This window comes from Petaurus breviceps, unplaced genomic scaffold (assembly GCF_028583685.1).
Source record: "Petaurus breviceps papuanus isolate PSGF00001 unplaced genomic scaffold, PetGlider_PUasm1.0 90444, whole genome shotgun sequence".
In the NCBI taxonomy this organism is placed as follows: domain Eukaryota; kingdom Metazoa; phylum Chordata; class Mammalia; order Diprotodontia; family Petauridae; genus Petaurus; species Petaurus breviceps.
In genome coordinates, this window is record NW_027187256.1 from 2,795,241 (window position 1) to 2,816,924 (window position 21,684).

A 21,684-nucleotide genomic window follows, 5' to 3' on the forward strand; every position below is an offset into this window, starting at 1 on the left:
ACTGTCCTTCACCAGTGGAGAGTATTCACTCTCTGTCTGCAGGACAGTCTCAGTAGCTCTGAACCAACAGAAAGGTTCCCGGACACCTGCAACAACAGCACTGTCCTTCACCAGTGGACAGTATTCACTCTCTGTCTGCAGGACAGTCTCAGGAGCTCTCAGCCAACACCCAGGTTCCAGGACTTCTTCAACAGGACTGCCTTTCACCAGTGGACAAATCTGACAAAACAACATCAAAACAGACAGACAAAGTACCAGCAAAACAGCCATGTCTCCTCAGTCCTTGGCAGCTCCGGGGGCAGGTCTCAAAAGTCCAGGGCGATTCAAAGTGGCCCTCCGCAATCCTCTCAGTCTCTCTCTCTGCCTCCACGAGGGTGCTGCTTCCAAAAAAGTTCTTCTGCCTCTCTCTTGTCTCTCCAAAATCTACTTCACCAGCTCCTCCCAGTTCAGGACTCTCTTTTCACATCAACATGTCCATCCCACAGGTGGGATTAACAAGCTCTGGGTTTTAACACAATCAATTTGAAAACCAAGCCAATACAGGGGAATCTTTATATTCCATTACTATCACATTCCACCCGTCCAGGATCCTTGGCCTTACAATCTCAATCTAAATGGCCATGGATCCTGGAACAAATAGAGGCATTATGCTTTGTACTCCTTGCCGACTATGCCATAATGTAATGTAATGCCAAGCAAAGGCAACTTCCTAAAGTTCAAAATACCAGCATAAGTGCTCTCCATTTTATTCAGTGACAAATCAAGAACAGAGAAGGTCAAAACATGACATCATTCAAAATACAGCATTTACTAAGTGTTATTAAATAATCTCCAAGTACTGCCCCACCCCAGGACCTTCCATTCATTCAATCAATTACAAAGTCCCTGTTCTAAATACTACTCCACCCCTAGGCTGTACCTTCATTTAGTCCATCACAAAACCCCTCTTCTCAAATGGAGATTAGTTTCCAAACATGAGTAAAGTACATTCACTTGTTCAACCATAGAACACAAAAAGGTCAAAAGTTCCCCACCCCTGGATCACAGTTGAATTTATCCCAGAGTTACAATCAATTTTAAGCACAGCACTTAATACCCAAATGGAGTTCTTTTCTCTGTCTGCAGGACAGTCTCAGGAGCTCTTAGCCAACAGCCAGGTTCCAGGACTTCTTCAACAGGACTGTCTTTCACCAGTGGACAAATCTGACAAAACAACATCAAAACAGACAGATAAAGTACCAGCAAAACAGCCATGTCTCCTCAGTCCTTGGCAGCTCCGGGGGCAGGTCTCAAAAGTCCAGGGCGATTCAGAGTGGCCCTCCGCAATCCTCTCAGTCTCTCTCTCTGCCTCCACAAGGGTGCTGCTTCCAAAAAAGTTCTTCTGCCTCTCTCTTGTCTCTCCAAAATCTACTTCACCAGCTCCTCCCAGTTCAGGACTCTCTTTTCACATCAACAAGTCCATCCCACAGGTGGGATTAACAAGCTCTGGGTTTTAACACAATCAATTTGAAAACCAAGCCAATACAGGGGCAACTTTATATTCCATTACTATCACAGTCAGTGGTTTTTCCCATGAGATATTTCACTTTGCCTTCCATTCTTTCATTTGTTTGGATCTGTTTAACAGCATCTTGATTTCTCATACATTAGCTTCCATTTGCTCTAATCTAATTCTGAAGCAATAATTCTCCCCAGTGAGTTTTTGAGATTCTTTTTCCACTTGGAAAATTCAGTTTTTTAAGGTATTCTTCTCCTCATTGCCTTTTTGAGCCTCTCTTGCCAATTGAGTCAGTCTATTTTTTAAGGTATGATTTTCCTGAATCAGGCTGTTGACACTCATTTCATAATTTTCTTGCATCATTCTCATTTCTCTTCCCAATTTTTCCTCCACTTCTCTTATCTGCTTCTTAAGGTCCTCTATGGCCTATAACCAGCTCGTATTTTCCTTTGAAGCTTTTGGTGCAGGAATTCTGACTTCACTATCTTCTGCCTGTTCCATGCTTTACTCCTTTTTGTCCCCAAAATAGGAGTCTAATTTCGGAATCTTCTGTCTGCTTTGTTTACTTTGCCTGGTCATGTCACCCCTCAGTCACTTGACCCCTGAGATTTTTTGCCACAGTAGGACTCTGCCACCAGACAGGGGAGCTTTCATCCCAAATGCTGGGGTTTTCTCAGCTGCCGGAGCTATTAGATGGGTGCCCTCTCTGAGGCCTCCACATGCTCTGGAAGCTGGACACAACCCAGGATCTCCACCCTAGACTGCAATCCAGATCCAAGTATATTAAAGCAAGGGCGATTACCTCTCAGACTGGTTGCTTGGTCACCCTACACTCTGCAGGCCAGGAGCTGAACCTGCCATGTGGTGCTGGATGGCTGTGCTGATGTCTCAGTGGCTTCTTGCCATGGGGGCAAAAGCCATGCACTCCCACTTACTGGGTCCCAAAGTCCAGACTGCATTTACCTCTCACTTTGTCCTTAGCATCTATATGTTGATAAATATGGATAGGCCACAGCTGCTGCTGACCTGGTGTCCCTCTGGCCGGTGGCTAGTCACACCCACCCTGGGGCTCAAACCTCAGGCTCTCTGAATGCTGCACTAGCTGATTCCTGCCAGCCTGCCAGGCTGTCCTCTGGGGAGGTTAGTTTCTCTGTGTCATTTTGTGGGTCCTGCAGTTCCAAAGTTTGTTTAGAGTCCCCTTTTTACATTGATTGGGGAAGGTGGAGGCCAGAGCCTCAAGGACTTCCTGCTTCTACTCCACCATACTGACTCTGCCCCCCAGCAATCTTTTTGAATTACACTCAACAATTCAGGGAAAAATTCAATACCCTGCACTTTAGAGAAAATACAAAGGAAATACAGAAAAATACACATAGAGAAATAAAAATCAACAGACAGGGCTCTGACTGCCTGATTCTACTATACTATATACTATTCTACTTTACATATATCCCTGGATTGAGAGAGTCTTTATATCTGTGTAGTCAGGGAACTCTGAACATTCGGCCACTCAGAATCTTGACCAGGGAATCACAAAATCCTTCTCATAAGTGAGGCCCTAAAGCAAAATATTAATTCAGAGTATATATTCACTTCTCAGAGCCAGAAGCCATCACAACCCTCATGACTCAATTAGAAATCAGCAAAAGGTGTGAAAGCCTTCCTACAACCAAGCCTCCTCAAGCAAGCTTACATTAATAGGCTCCAAGTAAGATCTATTCATGGGTGGGGAAGATCTAAAATACCCTTAACATTAATCATACACACATATATAAACACATATGCACAATTAGATGAAATGCCAGTTAATAAAAAGATCTAAGGGCAACTAGGTGACACAGTAAATAGAGAACTGGCCCTGGAGTCAGGAGGACCTGAGTTCAAATCCTGCCTCAGACACTTAACATTCACTAGAGGTGTAACCTTGGGCAAGTCACTTAACGCCAATTGCCCTGTCTTTCCTCCTCCAAAAAGCAATAAACAAACAAAAAAAACCCAAACCAAAACAACAACAACAAAAATTTAAAGAGATATAGCAGATTTAATAGAAGACAAACAATATAAGTCAATACTGTAATATGGTAGTCATGTAGCTAATGCAATATTTGACTGTCATCATTTCAAATAATAAAGAGGTCCTTACATCCTCTGCCATGTTTAAACCACATCTAGAATGAACTCTTCATTTCTGAAGACCAAAATTTAAGGTCATTTAATAAGCTGAAAATGTCAAAGCAAGGCAACCAAAATGGCAAACCTCCTTGAATCTTTGTTTCATGAAAAGGAGGTGAAAGAACAGGGTATATTTTAGCCAGGAGAAGAGAATCTCAGATTTGCAAGGGGAAACAGGATAGCTGCCTTCAGGTATTTGAAGCATTGCCATGTAGAAGAAAGATTATGCTTGCTTTGATTGACCTCATGCAGCTAAGCCTGGAAAAAATGGGTAGAAATTGCAAGAAAAAAAAAGAAAAGAAAATTTTCTGAAAAAATCACCCTAACAGTTACATCTGTTAAAAAAAAGAGGGGCTGCCTTGGTAATCTGTGAAAACAGAAAAAAAAACCTGTCTCTCTAAAATTCTATCCTCCTACCGCTTTCATGACTGCTAGATCAACTCTCTGGAGAAAGAAAAAGAAACCTAATGTCATTTTTATTTCAAAATCCCTCTACTACTTAAATATAGCTAATTTTCCTCAAGTTCAACCTATCACCTCGATGATAAGTAGCCCTATTCCTTACAAAGATAATTTATATGCCATCTCCCTATTCTTACAATCTAGGTTGTATATTCAAGTTTGTCAGACTTGGTGCCTGGAAAGGAACATAGTACTTTAGGTTGGCAAAAGACACTGGGACTGTTACCCCTTCAGTCTTAAACACTATGTCTTTCCTCATCCATCCTAAGATCATACTTTTTTTGGGCTGCTGTGTCAAGCTGTAGAGTCATATTAATCTTGTAATCAACTATGCTCCTTTTTTTTCCTTTCTGCAGTATTTTCATACAAATGGTTGGCTAGCCTCATTTCCTTATTCTATACTTCTAAAGATTTTTTTTTCACCTCAAGACAAGACACAAAAGGTTAGATTTTGTATTTTCAAAATCCACTCTTTCATCCTTCAATCCCTGTGGATCCTGACCTGGTTGTCCAATTACCTAGCTTTTTTCATCTACAAGTGTGATAAAAATGCTTTCTATACTTTTACCTAAGTAATTTTCAAAAATATTGGCTATCATGGGACTAAGGATAATCCCTGGGGCAATGCACATCAGATTTCCCTTTAGGATGACATAGATAGATCAATTAATAAATAATATTTGAACTTGCTGCTTCCCACTCCCCAAGGCCTAAGCTCTACCAGGACACTTTGACACAAAAGCAGGAATAGCATTAAGCCCTCCCTCTCCCTGTAGCTGGACCAGACTCCCCCAGAACAGAGAACATAGGCTATCTTTGTCACCTCTTTCATTGGGTATTGTGGTTTGCTCCCCTGTTCCTCATTTCCCAGAGCCCTCCCTCCACTCATTCACAGGACCTTGTGGCAATAGGTATTAAAGTCTGAAAGTGAAGGGCATCTTTGTTTAGAGAAGGTTAAAAGCTATGATGAAGACCTGAGCCCAGAAGGTAAGAAAGGCAGGCCTTTGGTAATATCACAAAGACCAGTTAGTAATAGTTTGCAAACTGTCATTCAGCTGGACTCCCTTGCTCACATTTCATTAGTTTCACTTGTTTGTCACTTTGACAATTACTACAACCACTTCTCTAGCACTTCTTGCTCTTATCAGACTCACAAATCCTCTATTCTAGAAGTTTCCATTGGCTATCACTCATTGAAACACAGATTCCCCTATTTCTAAGGTCTAAGATATTCCCATTTTTTTCTCTGTGAACTTAGAGCTTCTGGATTGGAACTAGATGAGTAAGTATAAAATGGCAGGTGGATCGTCTTCAAACTGTGGGTTTGTTCATCATACTTGAGCCCTATCCACTTTGTGCTTCAGATTCCAAGCCTAGGGGATATTTATCAGAGGAGTTAGGAGGTAGGGAGAGAGAAAAAAAAATAACAACCTTGAGGCAGAAAAAAATACTACAGGCTACATCGGACCATTTCATGACTTTACCCTTGTCAGACATGCCCACCAGGAAAGATATTCCTTGTGATCTCCTACGGTGGTCATCTATCATGACCCCATGCTGGTTACTATTTCCCTTTCTGATCTTGTCTTCAAGAACTATTTTTGAAGCATTCACCTCCCATCTGGTCAGTTGTGTTGGGGAAGGAAGGTTTTCAAGTCACAGAGCAATGCTCCTATCTTATGACATTTAGATACTTGATATGGGATCACAGAGAGGGATTGAAAAGTAAGAGGCGGATTCTTTCCAGAAGAAGTCAACACCCAGATCATGGTATTCTATGTGTTCAGAGTCAAGAGTTAAGTGTTGGAACTTGTGTTGTTCTTTCTGTCTCTGACTATGTCTCCATTCCTCTGTCTCCATCTCTATCTCTTTTCTCTGACTGTTTCTTTCTCTGCTTCCCATCTCTCTCTCCTCTTTTTCTTTCTCATTTTCTCTGTCTCAATCTTTCTATTTCTCTCTCCTCTATCTTTGTTTTTTTCTCTGGCTCCATAATTCCCTCTCTCTCTCTCCACATACATACATACCAATATATGCATCTATTCATACATAACATAAATTTATATACAATATTTATGTGTATATTTGTGCATATGTTTGGGTATATGTAAATGTATATCATGTATGTGTAGTGTGTGTGTGTGAAATCAATGACTTAGATGAAGCCAAAGTTGGTACACCAACTTACCAAATTTGCAGATAATAAAAGAATCAATAGCAAGAACTACATATTAGTTAACATAATCATGATCCAAAATTATCTTGATAGAATGAAAAGTAACAAAATAATATTTAAAGGAGCTAAATACAATATCCTGAAACCCAGGTTGAAAAATAAACTGCCAAAGTGCAGAAAGGGAGATGTATATTTAGACCAGAAGATGATATTAAAAACAATTTTTTAAAATGGCTTCAGTGATCTAGAAATTGAATCAATAGTATATCATGATCTAAAGGCAAAATAAACTTAACATAATCTCAAAATGTACTGAGAAGCATAGTGACCAGGAAACTAATGTGATGCTCATATCATATTCCACTTTAATCAGATCACACCTAGAGTACTATCTTTAATTCTTGATGCCTTATTCTAGGACAGCACTGATAACCTGAAGCAATCTTAGAAGAAGCCTATTAATATAATTAGTAGTCTAGATGTGTCATATAAAAAGTAACTGAAGGTCTAGGGATGTTGAACTGGAGAACAGAAAGTTAAAATCAAAGAGGGGAATGATCACTATTTTCAAATATTTGAACCATGTTCATGTGGCAGATGGATTAAACTTTCTGTGCTTCAAGAGAGAACTAAGATTAAAAGCTAGAGGTTGCAGGGAGATATGTTTCATTTGAAATAATGGCCTTCTTCACAATTAAAGGAATCCAAATAGTGAGTTTCTCTTCATAAAATGTTTTTTCATAGAATTTACATGAATACTCACCTGTCATGCTGTAGAAAAACAAATACTGTTTTAATGCCACCTTTTAATCTCCTTTTATTTATGTGATTCTGTCTATTTAGAGGCAAATTGGTGGGATGGGTTTGGAATGAATAAGACATTTTCATGAGTTCAAATCTAGCCTCAGACACTTGTTGGCTGTGTGACCCTGTGCAAATCACTGAACCCTGTTTGTCTCAGTTTCCTAATATGTAAAATTAGCTAGAGAAGGAAATGACAAACCACTCTAGTGCCTTTGCCAAGAAAACCCTAAATATGGTCATGAGAAGCCAGACATGACTGAAAAATAACTGAACCATAATGACAGCAAAAGTCAAATGGGTAGTTTCAGAGGGATACCAAAAAGATGACAGTGTTCAACAGAGTCCTTTCATTCAAGGACACAACCATGGTCAAACTTTGCTGCGAAAAGAAAGCTCAGGACCAGAAAATCAGTCAGAGGGAATGTGTAACACAAAAATTCCTTCTAATCCAAATATCATTTGTCCCATGCCTCTCTCTGCATGAGGAAGGGAATACTTCATAACCTATAATCTGACATCTAGTAGAACTTTCATCCTCCCAAAAGTTTCATGGGGATTTTTTTGTCCTTTTATCTTCTATGATTTTTATAGAATCATATAAATCTCAGATTTAGAATCAACTTCAGAGATCATGTCTAAAGGATAAGATAAATAGGATTCTTATTATGGCTACAAGAGGGAGCTAGAGCAAGTATTATTATTTCTATATGGTAAGTGAAAAACTATGAAACTGAGGGCAAAGTGATCTCCCATGGTGAATTAGTCGGAGTTCTGGGACCAGATCTCCCAATTCTAAGCCTAGTGCTCTTTCTCCTAATACCACACTCCCTCTTGTAGATTCTTCTACAAATAGGGAGTCAGACATAACTGAAAAATGGTTTGACAAAAGTCTTTTTGTTCTGTGACTTCATAATGAGTTAAATGTATGTGAGTTTTGGTGAAATAATTATCAGCTTGTATTGGATCTTGAACACTAAGATTCATAAAACCAGAAAAGATATTAAAATGGTAAAATGAACCTGCCTCAAAGAAGGGCCACCAATCTGTGCAGTACACTTCCAGACAAACCTCCACATTTTTCAACAGTGCCCATCTGCTTATCTAAAACTTTTTAAACTCCTTTCTCTTTTATTTCCTTCTAGATGTCCTTTCCCGGCCTAGATCATTTCTCTGTGACTTTGCACCTCTTCAATATCATCTTAGGCCATGAAATTCAGACCATGGGACTCTGGTGTGAGAAAAAAATCCAAATTTTCCTAATTGGTTGACATATATGCCTTCTTTCCACATTTTTTTAAACAGGAACTGCATATCATTGCTGACTCGGTGCTTTATTAGGAATCACTCTGAAGTCAAGATTATTTTTCTGTCCCAGATGAATGCTGTTGGTCATTCTCTATAAGATATCTCAACTACTTTAGTTTTTTATCTGATAGTGCTGTGCACCTCACTATTCTTCAGATCACAGTATGTCATGGGTGATGATTCTTGCTAACCATTGATATACTACTGGTTAAAAAAATGAGAGAGCCAAACAAATACTTCAGAAGAACTTTAGTCAAAAATCATATTGTTTTAATTGATATCATCTGTCTATTGGATAATCTATCCATCAGCAAGAATTTATTAAATATTTATGGTACCAAGTATTGTTTATGTGCTTGTGATAAAAAGAGAAAGAGAAACATTAAGAGTTTTCATTCTATTGGGAAGGTAAAGTGTGCATGGAAGGGTCTTTATAAAATACATGTTACATGCATATAAAATAATATTTGGAGGCCATAGAAATACTAGTATCTAGGTAATTGAGTAAGAACTTATGTAGGAGTTAATACTTGAGCTGAGTTTGGAAGGAAGCTAGTACCTTCAAAGTTCTGAGGGACAAAGTAGTGGAATAGAAATAGAAAGAAAGAAAGAAGGAAAGAAGGAAGGAAGGAAGGAAAGAAAGAAAGAAAGAAAGAAAGAAAGAAAGAAAGAAAGAAAGAAAGAAAGAAAGAAAGAAAGAAAGAAAGAAAGAAAGAAAGAAAGGAAGAAAGAAAGAAAGAAAGGTAGAGGGAGGGAAGGAAGGAGGGAGGGAAGGAAGGAAGGAAGATGGAATGAGGGAGGGAAGGAAGGGAGGAAGGAAAGAAGGAAGGAAGGAAGAAAAGGGGGAAAGAAGGAAGGAAGCTGAGAAAGAAAGAAGAAAAGAGGGAAAGAGAAAGATGGAGTTGAGATGACTGAGGAGAGGCGTGGGTACATATTATGTAAAACACAAAGCAGCAGTTCATTTATATAAGCCCACTTTCCCAAGGCATGTCCAGGGTTCTTTTGGCTAGAGAATAACAAGGCTAATTTCCGAAATGTGGAAAGCATGGTAAGGAAAGAACTGAAAAGTGACATGGATGTCTACTTCAGGGAAATATAAAGCCTTTACATATGGAAATAAAGAGATAGTTGGCATCTTTAGAGAAAGCTATTTCAGCTAGATGATGGGGTCAGTAGTCTGACTACAAAGATTTGTGGAGTGAATCTGAGAGAGAAAATAGAGGTAACAAGTATTTTTTTTTCCGGGAATTTAACTGAGAGGAGGATAGTTATAGGTTGATAGTCAGAAGTGGTATCTATTGAAAGTTGTTAAATTTTTTAATGAAAGAGACTCAGGAATTTTTGAAGGCAACAGGGAAGGAAACAATATAAAGGAATATAATGAATATTGGTATGGTAGGTTTGGGGGGATTGGTGAACTGCCAGAAAAAGTCAGAGGAAAAGAAAGCTTGGCAACCCTTTGAAGGTGAAAGTAAAGTTTCAAGGACTCTGAGGCTGTAAAAGATGACTGTGTCCTTAACAGAAGTAATTATTGAGGAAGAAGGTATTTGAAAGTTAAAAAGCTGCGTATGTACCTATAGTAGTATAAAAAAAAGTTTAGTGTGAACTAAGAATCCTACCCAGAGGGAACACCTATGGGAAATGGATAGAGAATTGTTCTGGGAATCCAGAGGCCTGTGCCACATCCTCTGTCATCATGGACAAGTCATTTCACATCCTCTGGTTTCCCTATGTGTTAAATGAGGGGGTTGATACATAAGGCTTTTTGTTTGTTTGTTTTGCCTTTTTTTCAATTTTAACATTGCATGGTCCATGTTTCAAGGTTCTTTCTTTTAGATTTTTCATTCTATGTTTTAAATTGTCATCTAGCTCTTGTATGCTTTGTTCTATATCCCATATTCCCTCCTAGTTCAAACATTCTGTGTTCTATAGTTCTGTCCCCAACAATGAGAGTAGCCTACAGTGAAAAGTATAATATTTTTTGTCCACTTCCCCTTGTCACTAATGGTAAATATTTATGAGCTATCTGGGTAGGGTTAAGTGTCAGTATGTGGCTAAGATAGGGGTCATTCTTTGGTAGTGAAGTGGTCCAACAGAGAAAGTGCCAAGACATGGAGTCAGGATGACTTAAGCTCTAATTTGGGATCAGACATTAGCTGTGTGATCTCGGATAAGTCACTGTACCTCTGTTCGCCTAAGTTTCCTCAGCTGTAAAATGGGGATAATAACAGCACTTAACTCTGACAGTTGTTGTGATTAAATTTAAAAGAGATAAATAATTGTAAAGCACTCAGCACAGTGACTGGCACATAATAAGCGCTATATAAATGCAGGTATTACACTGATAATAAAAATTATTATTATGTTGCATGATAAGGAATCAATATTTAGGCAGGATTAGAACTCAGTCTTTACCAGCATCAGGGTTTACTATTTGACTAGAATTAGAGCTCAGTCCATGCCCTTGATTAAGGCACAATCTATTGTCAGGGTTAGGATTTGTCTTTAATGGGAAAATACGATTTTTCTCTGGGTAGTCAAGTATATATTAGGATTAAACCTACATTATTTGTCTCACAAGTACCATGCTCTAATTACAAGCCCTTTTTTAATGAGTGATATAGTCATCCTTAGACTGATAGATATAAGTGAAGTAACTAAGGCTAGATACTAGCAAGAAATTTACAATGAGGAAAATGATAACAGAGAAATGTGGAATCTAGGAATACAGAGAAAAATAAAAATGTAGCCCTAATATTGGTTTGGATTAAATGAAGTCTCATCTACAGTTGTGGGGATGGTTGGATAACCTCTGGAGAACATGTCCAGTGTTAGCTTTATTAAGACAATGTTGTATTGTAGAATGAGGTCCAAATCTATTAACAGAAGACTCGGTTTTGATCTTGAGGCTTGTACATATTATCTGTGTGACACTAAAGAAATTTCTTAACTCTTCTAGACCTCAGTTTCTTTATCTGAAAAATTATAAAATTGGACTGGATTATTTTTAAGATTACTCGCAAACTCTAAGTCCTGTGATGCTGTATAATTCACCTATCTAATTCCTATCCAGGCTTCTCCTGACCCCACTGACTATTCAGTTTGGCACAGAGAATGGGAATCTGAACTTTCCTTCTCCCACCATCCAACATGATGCTGGAATCCTTTGAAAACAGCACTCTCAGGCCTCATACCTTTCTCTTAAGTGGCCTCCCTGGACTGGAGCATATCCACACCTGGATCTCCATCCCTCTATTTTCTGTGTATCTTTTGTCCATCCTGGGGAACTGCATGATTCTCTTCATTATCAAGACAGAATCTTCCCTCCACCAGCCCATGTATTTCTTCCTCTCTATGCTGGCATTGACAGACCTGGGCCTGTCCATATGCACACTTCCCACAGTACTTGGTATCTTCTTATTTGGAGCTCGAGAGATTGACCACGATGCCTGCTTTGCTCAGCTCTTTTTCATCCACTGTCTGTCTTTCCTGGAGTCCTCAGTGCTACTTTCCATGGCATTTGATCGCCTGATTGCCATCTGCCGTCCTCTGAGATATGCCTCCACTCTTACCAACAGAGTTGTCAGCAGAATTGGGCTGGGGTCCTTAGGGCGGAGTGTGGCACTCATCTTCCCACTTCCTTTCATGCTCAAACGCTTCCCCTATTGTGGTTCCCGAGTTCTCACCCACTCCTACTGCCTGCATCAGGAGGTCATGAAGCTGGCATGTGCTGACATTACTGCCAACAGCATCTATGGCATGTTTGTTATCGTCTCCACTGTGGGTGTGGACTCCATGCTCATCCTTCTCTCCTATGTGTTCATTCTCCACACTGTGTTAGCCATTGCCTCCCAGACTGAGCGCCTCAAGGCCCTCAACACATGTGTCTCCCACATCTGTGCAGTACTACTCTTCTACACACCCATGATAGGTCTATCAGTCATTCATCGATTTGGGAAGCAGGCCCCTCACTTAATTCAGGTGATCATGGGGTTTGTTTACCTTCTGGTCCCACCCTTGATGAACCCCATTGTCTACAGTGTGAAGACCAAGCAGATTAGGGATCGAATTATCCAAGTCCTCCATTGCTAGCAGTGGCTAAGACTGGAATCAGTTTTTTCCCTAGATAGGCTGTGCTATTTCAACCTTTCTGATTCATGAGACTTTGGGAATGAAAGTAATGGGGTTTAGGGATAAGGGAAAAAGATGACCCAGTTACCAAGTCAGTCTGGCTGACATGATGGTAATTAATGATCTCTTCCTTTTTTTTTCATTTTTGTTTTGTTTTGGAGGGATCTGAAGGCAGAACAATTGGGGTTAAATGACTTTCCCAAGGTCACACGGCTGGTACGTGTTAAGTGTCTGAGGCCAGATTTGAACTCAGATCCTCCTGACTCCAAGGCTGGTGCTCTATTCACTGCATCACTTAGTTGCCCCTATGAGCCCTTCTTGAATCATAATTAATATATTTCCTTTTCTATAATTTAAAACATTTTTGTGGGTGTGTCCTACATCTAGGTATACTTTGAGATTGTTAATTTTATACAATGAAAGTGACAGTGAAAATTATAATAATAGCAACAACAAGACTTATTCATGGAAGGACATGAAGAAGAATTGCACAGGTGAGGAAGGGTATCCCCTATACCTTTGAAAGAGTACCCACAGTTATGGGAAAGAAACAAATAATCATTCAATATGTTCCTGTAGTACTTTCAATATAACAAGTACTTTGCATAGATTATGTAATTTGAATTAAGAAATACCCAACAACATTGTGATAGAAGCCCTATACCTATAACCATCTCCATTTTACATATGAGGAAAATGAGGCCCAGAGAGGTAAAATCATTTACTCACAGAATCTAAGGGTCAGAGAGGATGACTTGGATTTACATCTCCCTAACTTCATGTACAGCCATCTAGCCACTTTACTATCATTGGAGTATCTGTTTCCAACATGAAGATGAAATATGTAGCATTATGATATATGAGACAATGGGCCTGACATAGATTAAAGCAAATACTTATACAAATCCTGCTTCTGACACTTGCTATCTTCATGAAAATGGGCAAGTCCTTTAACGTTTCTCAGATTTAATTTCCTATTCTGTAAAAGGGAACAATACTTCCTATAGTACCTCCCCCTCAATATTGTGTTGAGGATTAAAGGAAAAAGTGTGTGACAAGTGCTAGGTAAATGATAATTATTGTAATGTTTGAAAAGCCCTCTAAAAGTGTCATATGATGAATAATTAAAAACATAACTCTCAATATGTAAAATATATACAGTGTATCCCCAAATTCTATCCTAAGACACTAAGGTTTAAACTGTTCTAAGGTTTTTGGAATGTTCTGCATAGTGATTATATGTATACATGTGCAAATATATAAGACATGTATTTATATACCAACTGCACAACATGCATATGTTTTGTATCTTCAGGTTAGCTTTTCCTTAAGACAGAAATAGAAGATATCTCCTAATATCTGGGTAACCCATCTGTGATATTTGATATATTCATGAACTAAGGATATTTTATTCCCTGGTCTTTCATCCCTGACCTGTTTTCTACTGAGGAAAATCTTCGAAAATATGTATTCTTGACATAAAAAGGGAAGTTAGAATGCAGATTGAAGCAAACTACCTGCTCTCTGTCTTTTTCTTGTTTGGTTTTCTTTCCTCTTTTCCATTGTTCATTGCATCTGATACAATCCTTCTTTATAACCTGACTAATGTCTAATGTAAAAGTATTTGCAGATCCTATACTTGATTGTATGCCACTATGTGGGAGGAGGGGAGCGAGGGGGAGAAAATTTGAAACTCAAGGAATTGTGGAATTGAATCTTGTAAACAAAAAGGAAAACAAACAGATTAATAAAGACTTTTTTTAAAGGGAAGTTAGGAAGGGCAGTTAATTTGAAGAGGAAGAAATAATAAATTTCTTTTTGGTCACTTTGAGTTTAAGATGTCTATGTGATTCTATATATTTTATATAAAATATGTAATTACATATAGACATATATTTACAGATAGCATGCATATATATATACAAGGTGTTTATATGCATACACATAAATGTGCATATATATGGTGACCCCCTAAAGATTTAGAACTTCACCCAGACTTTGGAGACACATGATCCAATGAACATGTTTTTATGTATATGTATATATGTGTATGTCCATATCTATCTATCTATCTATCTATCTATCTATCTATCTATCTATCTCTATTGAATAGATTCATTAAAAGATAATGAAATTATACAACTGATAAAATCACAAGTTTACTTTTTATAAAGACTAATTAAAATGAAAAATCTTTTGTTAACCTGATTAAGATTGATTAAAGTGAGATCTGTCACCCTTTCCTCATATACAGATAAAAGAAAACCTTAACCAATAGAGAGAAGAAATATCAAGAATTATAAAAAGGCACTATGTATAGTCATTTCCACCAAAACTGAGTGAAAAAGTAATGGAGAAACAACTAGAAACATAAAAGATATATAAATTAACAGAATATGAAATAGAGGTTTTAAACTAGTGAATGTAAGAAAAAGAAATTAAGTTAGGTCTAAGGAACTACGAAGTGTCCATGGTGTAGGTGCACTTATAGTTACATGAATTCTATCAAACTGAAAAACTGATAATACCTAATTATTTTAAAAGAAAGAAAAGAGTTTGCAAAACTCTTTTAATAAGATAAATATATCCCTAAAAGCTAAATAAGGGAAGAACAAAGAAAAATGTTAATAACATTAATGACTATCGATTTAAAAGTTTTAAACAGAAATCTGTCCAAAACAAACAATAGCAATATGGCAAAAAGAAATATTCACTTTGATAAAATTGGATTTATCAATGTCATGCAAAGATTTTTTAGTATCAGGAAACAATGAGTGTACCTATATCAAAGATAACAATATTCAGGCAGTGTGGTACAGAGGAACAAGTATTAGATTGGGTGTCAGAGGACTGGGGTTTGATTCTTGATTTATTTATTACTGTGTGACCTTAGGTAAGTTACTTAACATTTGTAGGTCTCTTTTCCTCATCTGTAGTATGAAGGGGTTAGAGTATATTGTCTCCAAGGTCACTTCTGGATTTGTATTTATGATACCTAAATTTAGAAAACCACATGCAAAACACCAAGCTATAATTTAAAAAAGCCTAGGCATAAAAAGATCATTAAAAATGATAAAAATAGGGGCAGCTAGGTGGTGCAGTGAGTAAAGTGCTGGTACTGGAGTCAGGAGGACCCGAGTTCAGTTCCAGCCTCAGACACTTAACACACACACACACACACACACACACACACACACACACATGCACACACACACACAAAATTAGCAGTGTAACCTTGGGCAAGCTACTTAACCCCAATTGCCCTACAAAAAGGCAAAAAAAAAATGATATGCGAATACCACAAGCTTGGTTCTTATGTAAGGGAGGAGTTCAAGGAGATTCTAAATTTTGTTATTGTCCTTTGTTCTAGGAGAGGATCAAAATGACATCACTATGTTATGTATATACCCAATGGCACAACTATTACAATGTGTCTGACTAATGCTTATCAGACCAGTATGAACTTGCAAGGCTATACCATAGGTTGGTCATTTGGAATGGAGCTGTCTCTAAAAGTGTACATCTGGACCTTTTTTGAGTGCCCAAAATTCTGCAGCTCATAGAACACAACACCTTCTGTCTTGTGTGTATGCCATGCAGAGTGGTCCTGGGCCAGTGTCTCCCATGTCTCCCAATCAATTCCAAAGTTCTTAAGAGACACCTTGATGGTATCCTTGTATCATTTCTTCTGACTTCCATGTCAGTGCTTGCCTTGTGTGCATCTCAGTAAAATGGTCTTTTAGGCAAATTTAGGTTTGTCATTTCAACAACATGGCCAGCCCCTCAGTGTTGTGCTCTCTGCAGTAGAGTTTTAATGCTTGGCAGTTCAATTTGAGGTTTTTTTGGAGGGCAATTAAGGTTAAGTGGGTAGCTGATTTTGATGCTATTTTATTCCCATTGAAGATATCTGGCAACATTGCTGAAAATATCATGCCAAAAAAGTGTGGAAGTAAGCACACATCCAGTTGGTTACTAGGAAAGCATAAGAGCATTGTCTATTATCCAGAACACATGAAAGCATGTCATCATGAAGTTAATAGATTCCAAATAAATATATAGTAGAGCAAGAAGTTGCTTGTTCCTTTTATTTATTTGACATAGTTTCAGAAATACTGGTGGAAACAAGAAGACAAAAGAATGAAATAGAAGGAAAAAAAAGAATAGAGAAGAATAAAAGAGTAGAGAAATAGGAATAGTTATGGGAAAAGTGTGACAGTTGCCTGGGAAATCATAGTGGATGGAACTACACTGGCAGCTGCCATGAGCTACTGGTCATAGAGAAGAGTGACACCATATTGGAAGCGCAGGTGAATTCTAATTTCCTATTATTTATTTAACTCCATGGAGAGTTACTATGAAGTCCAAAACCAAAACAAAAACCTATGATCTCTCTTGCTATTCTTTCCTACATCTACTGACTAGGAGCAGTTTTAGGGGGAGGGGAGTTTACAAGGTGAAGTGCTTTTACCACAGTGTGCTCTTTGAAAGCTTCATTAAAATTTGACTCTTCTGCAATGTTATGGTTTTTTTTTAAGCAATTGGGGTTAAGTAACTTGCTCAAGGTTACACGGCCAGGTGTTTCTGGGTGGGTGCTAAGTGTCTGAGCCCGGGATTCGATCTCCAGGTCGTTCTGACACTGGAGCCGATGCTCTTACTCGCTGTGCCACCTGGCTGCCCCTATGGTTTTCTTTTTAACTAATGATTTTTTAGTCAATCACAGACATAAAGGACAAACCAGGGAGGGTAGATAGAAAGAAAAAAAGAAAGGAAAGGAAAGGAAAGGAAAGGAAAGGAAAGGAAAGGAAGGAAGGAAGGAAGGAAGGAAGGAAGGAAGGAAGGAAGGAAGGAAGGAAGGAAGGAAGGAAGGAAGGAAGGAAGGAAGGAAGGAAGGAGAGGAGGCAAGGAAGGAAGGAAAGAAAGAAGATAGAAAGACAGATAGATAGATAATAGATAGATGGATGGATGGATGGATGGATGGATGGATGGATGGATGGATGGAGAGATAGACAGATTAAACAAATAAGTAAATAAAGTTATGATCATTTGAGTGAATTAATGAAAGATCTGAATCCTAAGATTTGTCACTTCTGAATAAGAAAGAGAAAACCCAAAATAAGGATGGAAGGTCAAAATCAGTGATGGGAGATTTTCTTATTTTTAATAATTTGGAATAAATTTCCATGACATAACACTAGAGCTACTTAGTACCCGGGCTAGTGTTACTGTCTAAATAGAACTTAGATGTTTGTGAGGAGGGAGTTTACACATGCATAGTTGGAGCACCCTCTGGTGGAAAATGTGTGTGTGTGTGTTGGGGGGGTGTGTGTGAGAGAGAGACTCAAAGGCTGCATTGAGTACACAATCATCTTTCACATACCAAAAAATCACATACCAATCCTCCCTCCACTTTAGTCTTGGCTTGCAGCCTATTTCAAGTTAAATAACTTACCATCAGTGTGATAGCCGAATTTGATGTTATTTTATCCCCATTGAAGATATCTGACAACACTGCTGAAAACATCACGCCAAATTATAACACAACCTTGTCTAGTTAATTAGTTGAATATCCCCCTAATTTTTCTAACATTATAAAGCAGAGAAAGAATAAGATATTTATGGGTATATCTCTGGCAGCACTATAAAGACTATATTTTACAACCAGTTACCTGTCACAGTTTCACTATTTTTATTTTTTAGGAATAAATATATTCAAGCATATTCATTAGGAATCTCCTGTTACCCAAGGTTAAAAAAAACTGTTGAAATATGTGTATTTGTGTATATACATACATGTATACACTCCCAAAACATACACATATGCATATAATAAAAACTAATGTTTATATACAACTTTAAAGTTTACAAAGTAATTTGTAAATATTGTCTCATTTAATCCTCCCCAAAAATAATCCTGTCCCTATAAAGTAGCTTCTATTAGTATCTTCATTTCATATATGAGGAAATTGAGTGAGCTTACTAGGGTTTGCAATGGGAATAACCTCAAAGATGCCTCCCGCTTCTAAACATATGCTTTGTTTTCCCCAAACAGTCAGTATTTTTCTGCTTCCATATCTTTGCTCACTTAAGTGGAATTTTATTCCTATGTCCTTGACCTTTACACTTTTTTTGTTTGTTTTATGGAGGGGGGAAGGCAGGGCAATTGGAGTTAAGTCACTTGTGCAAGGTCACACGGCTAGTAAGTGTTAAATATCTGAGGCAGGATTTGAACTCAAGTCCTCCTGACTCCAGGGCCAATGCTCTATTCACTGCACCATCTAGCTGCCCCCTTTCCACTTTCATACCCATATTTTTATGCCTTGTTATAATACCACTTCTTTCATGAAGCTTTTGATCAACCCAGTGTCACAATTGAAATTAAGTAACCTGAGGCACAGAGCTCTAAGTACAATTTATTAGCAAAGAACAAATTTGTCAATAAACAGAGTCTCAGCCACCTCAGATAACTAAAATCATGAATGAGGACTGACAGGTCATTATTATGGACAAAAAAGGAGCATTCACAACCTAGAAGGCAGCATCACAGATAAGGAAAACAATATAATTGTTTACAAAGTCAGAAGCATCATAGATTTCAGGAACAATATGATTGTTTGGAAATTTGGAATTTAGGGATAGTTACAAACTAACTGCTTGGTACTCTGGACAACTCATGGGGATAGCTACCTTCATAGCAGGTTATCATCACAGCACTCAGAACTAAACAGAGTAGACTTTCTTTAAGGATAGTCAGTGTTACAGAGATAACAGATAAGACTCCCTGCATGCATCTGCATCATTCAAGGATAACAGATTTCCAGAATAACAGAATAGTGATTAGCAGGAGAACTAAACATCTAAACTTAACTCAGAGACAATGAGTAATTTATGGGAAAGCTAAATTTTCAAACTTAACTCAAAGACAAATGAAACATGACAGGTAGTTACATAAAATATTGGTAGTGATATGAAATAAAATCATTACAGAATAGAATCAGTTTGATTTCCTCAATTTTCACCAGTCAGAAATTACCTGTTCCCCTTTTATCTCATGACAATTTCTTAGCATCTGTCTTAGACACTTACTATGTAGCATCATGTATTATATTTATTTACATATAATGAATATTACCCTACTAGACTAGCAGATGCCTGATATCTGGAACAGCGTTTACTCTAAGATTAATAATTTTCCAGTGCTATATAGTCAATGTTTTGTAAATGTTTATCAAAGTAAGGGAAATATCAATTGAGCCTTCATTGTCCACATATGGAAAACAGTTTACTTAGGATCTTTTCCCGGATCTGCCGAGTCTTCACACAGTAAACAATGGGGTTCATCAGTGGTGGCACCAGCAGGAAGATGTTGGCAATGAGGATCACTATGAGAGGAGATCTGTGCTTGGCAAAGCGGTGCATGGCTGCTAGGGTGATGATGGGCACATAGAAGATGAGCACAGCACATATATGAGAGACACAGGTATTGAAGGCCTTGAGTCTCTCTGAGAGAGAAGCAATGCCAAGAACTGTCTTTAGGATTAGCAAATAGGACAAAAAAATGCATGCCAGGTCCATCATGGTACAGAGTGCAACAAAGAAGCCATAAATAACATTGACCCTGTTGTCAGAGCATGCCAGCTTCATGACGTCCTGATGGAGACAGTAGGAGTGGGATAGTAGGTTTTTGTGACAATAGCTCAGCCTCTTTAGAGTCAAAGGAAATGGGAGCACTAAAAGGAAGCTCCTGATGGCCATGGCCAGCCCCATTTTGGAAATTCTAGCAGTAGTTAAGATAGAGTTGTATCTCAGGGGGTTGTGAATGGCTATAAAACGATCAAAGGACATGATCAGAAGCACAGATGATTCCATAACAGTGAAGCCATGGATGAAGAACTCTTGAGCAAAGCAGGCATTAGGGGATATTCCTGGTGCATTGAACAAGAATATTCTCAGCATAGTGGGTAAGGAGGAGAGGGAAAGGCCCAGGTCAGAGATGGCCAACATGGTAAGGAAATAGTACATAGGCTCATGAAGGGAAATTTCTGTCTTGATCACAAGCAAAATGGTACAATTGCCTAGGATAGCAATCAAATACATGAGGCAGATGGGTATAGAAATCCAAATGTGAGTGTGTTCCAACCCTGGAATCCCAATTAAGAAAAAGAGCTTAACCTCAGAGATATTGAAGTCTGGCATGATGAGAAGCAGGATAAATTCTGTTCCCAGATCTAAAATGACATGAATGGACATTTGTTCTGTGCATCTTTTGGCTATATAGAGTACCAGTATCATTTACATCTTGATAACTGTATTTCAATGTAATTGGTTTCATTTTTAATATAATTATACATGCACACACATATATAATCATATAATTATATAATTTTACATACACATAATTTATGCATTTAAAATCATTATGATGAGGAGTGTTTAAACTTCACCATAATTCGAAAAGGGTCTATGACATACACACAAAAAAATTAAAGAACCCTTCAACTGAGGGGAAAAAGGAGAGAGAAAGGTGGGCAAGGGGAGAAAGATGAGTAGGGAACGAGGTGGGAAAGGAGAGAGAATTAGAGGGAGAGAGAGACAGAGACAGACACGGTGAGACAGATATAAACAGACAGAGACAGAGAAAATGGGAAAATGGGAGTGAACTTCCCATTTTTTTGGCCTTTTTTGGAGGGCAATTGGGGTTAAGTAATTTGCCCTAGGTTTCATGGCTAGTTTTTTGGTGTGGGTATTAAGTATCTAAGGCTGGAACTGAACTCAGGTCCTCCTGACTCTGGGGCAGCCGTTTTACTCACTGCACCACCTAGTCTCCCCAAACTTCCCATTTTCAATAGAGTTGTTCAAATAGAAGCTTAATAAATATCTATTGATTATGTTATGGAAAGAATTTCTAAATTTGTTGGTATTGAATTGAATGACTTCCGAAATTCATTCATTCCAAACTTTGGTATTCTATGCCCCTAAATAGAAAGCCATGGTTGATTACAGATGAGTGAACTCTTGAGAAATTCTGCTTTTTTTATAGCTCAAATTTTGTTAATATTAGTAATTGATAAGATGTATATAGTAATTTAAGATTTGCCAAGAATTTTATAAATATTCTCTCATCTGATCCTTGCAATAACCC

The 21,684-nt window shown here is 38.1% G+C and overlaps 2 protein-coding genes across 2 annotated transcripts; one reads left to right on the plus strand and one right to left on the minus strand.

Moving 5' to 3' along the window:
• Positions 1 to 11,564: 11,564 nt before the first annotated feature.
• OR51G2 (olfactory receptor family 51 subfamily G member 2) lies at positions 11,565 to 12,506 on the plus strand. The gene has a single exon (XM_069108888.1). The coding sequence runs from the start codon at positions 11,565 to 11,567 to the stop codon at positions 12,504 to 12,506; it is 942 nt and encodes a 313-aa protein (XP_068964989.1).
• A 7,293-nt stretch (positions 12,507 to 19,799) lies between these two features.
• LOC138177679 (olfactory receptor 51A7-like) lies at positions 19,800 to 20,738 on the minus strand. The gene has a single exon (XM_069108889.1). It carries the CDS (start codon positions 20,736 to 20,738, stop codon positions 19,800 to 19,802), a length of 939 nt encoding a protein of 312 aa, XP_068964990.1.
• Positions 20,739 to 21,684: the final 946 nt, after the last annotated feature.

Coding starts and splice junctions, on each gene's coding strand:
- OR51G2 (XM_069108888.1), top strand. CDS start 11,565: ATGATGCTGGAATCCTTTGAAAACAGCACTCTCAGGCCTCATACCTTT.
- LOC138177679 (XM_069108889.1), bottom strand. CDS start 20,738: ATGCCAGACTTCAATATCTCTGAGGTTAAGCTCTTTTTCTTAATTGGG.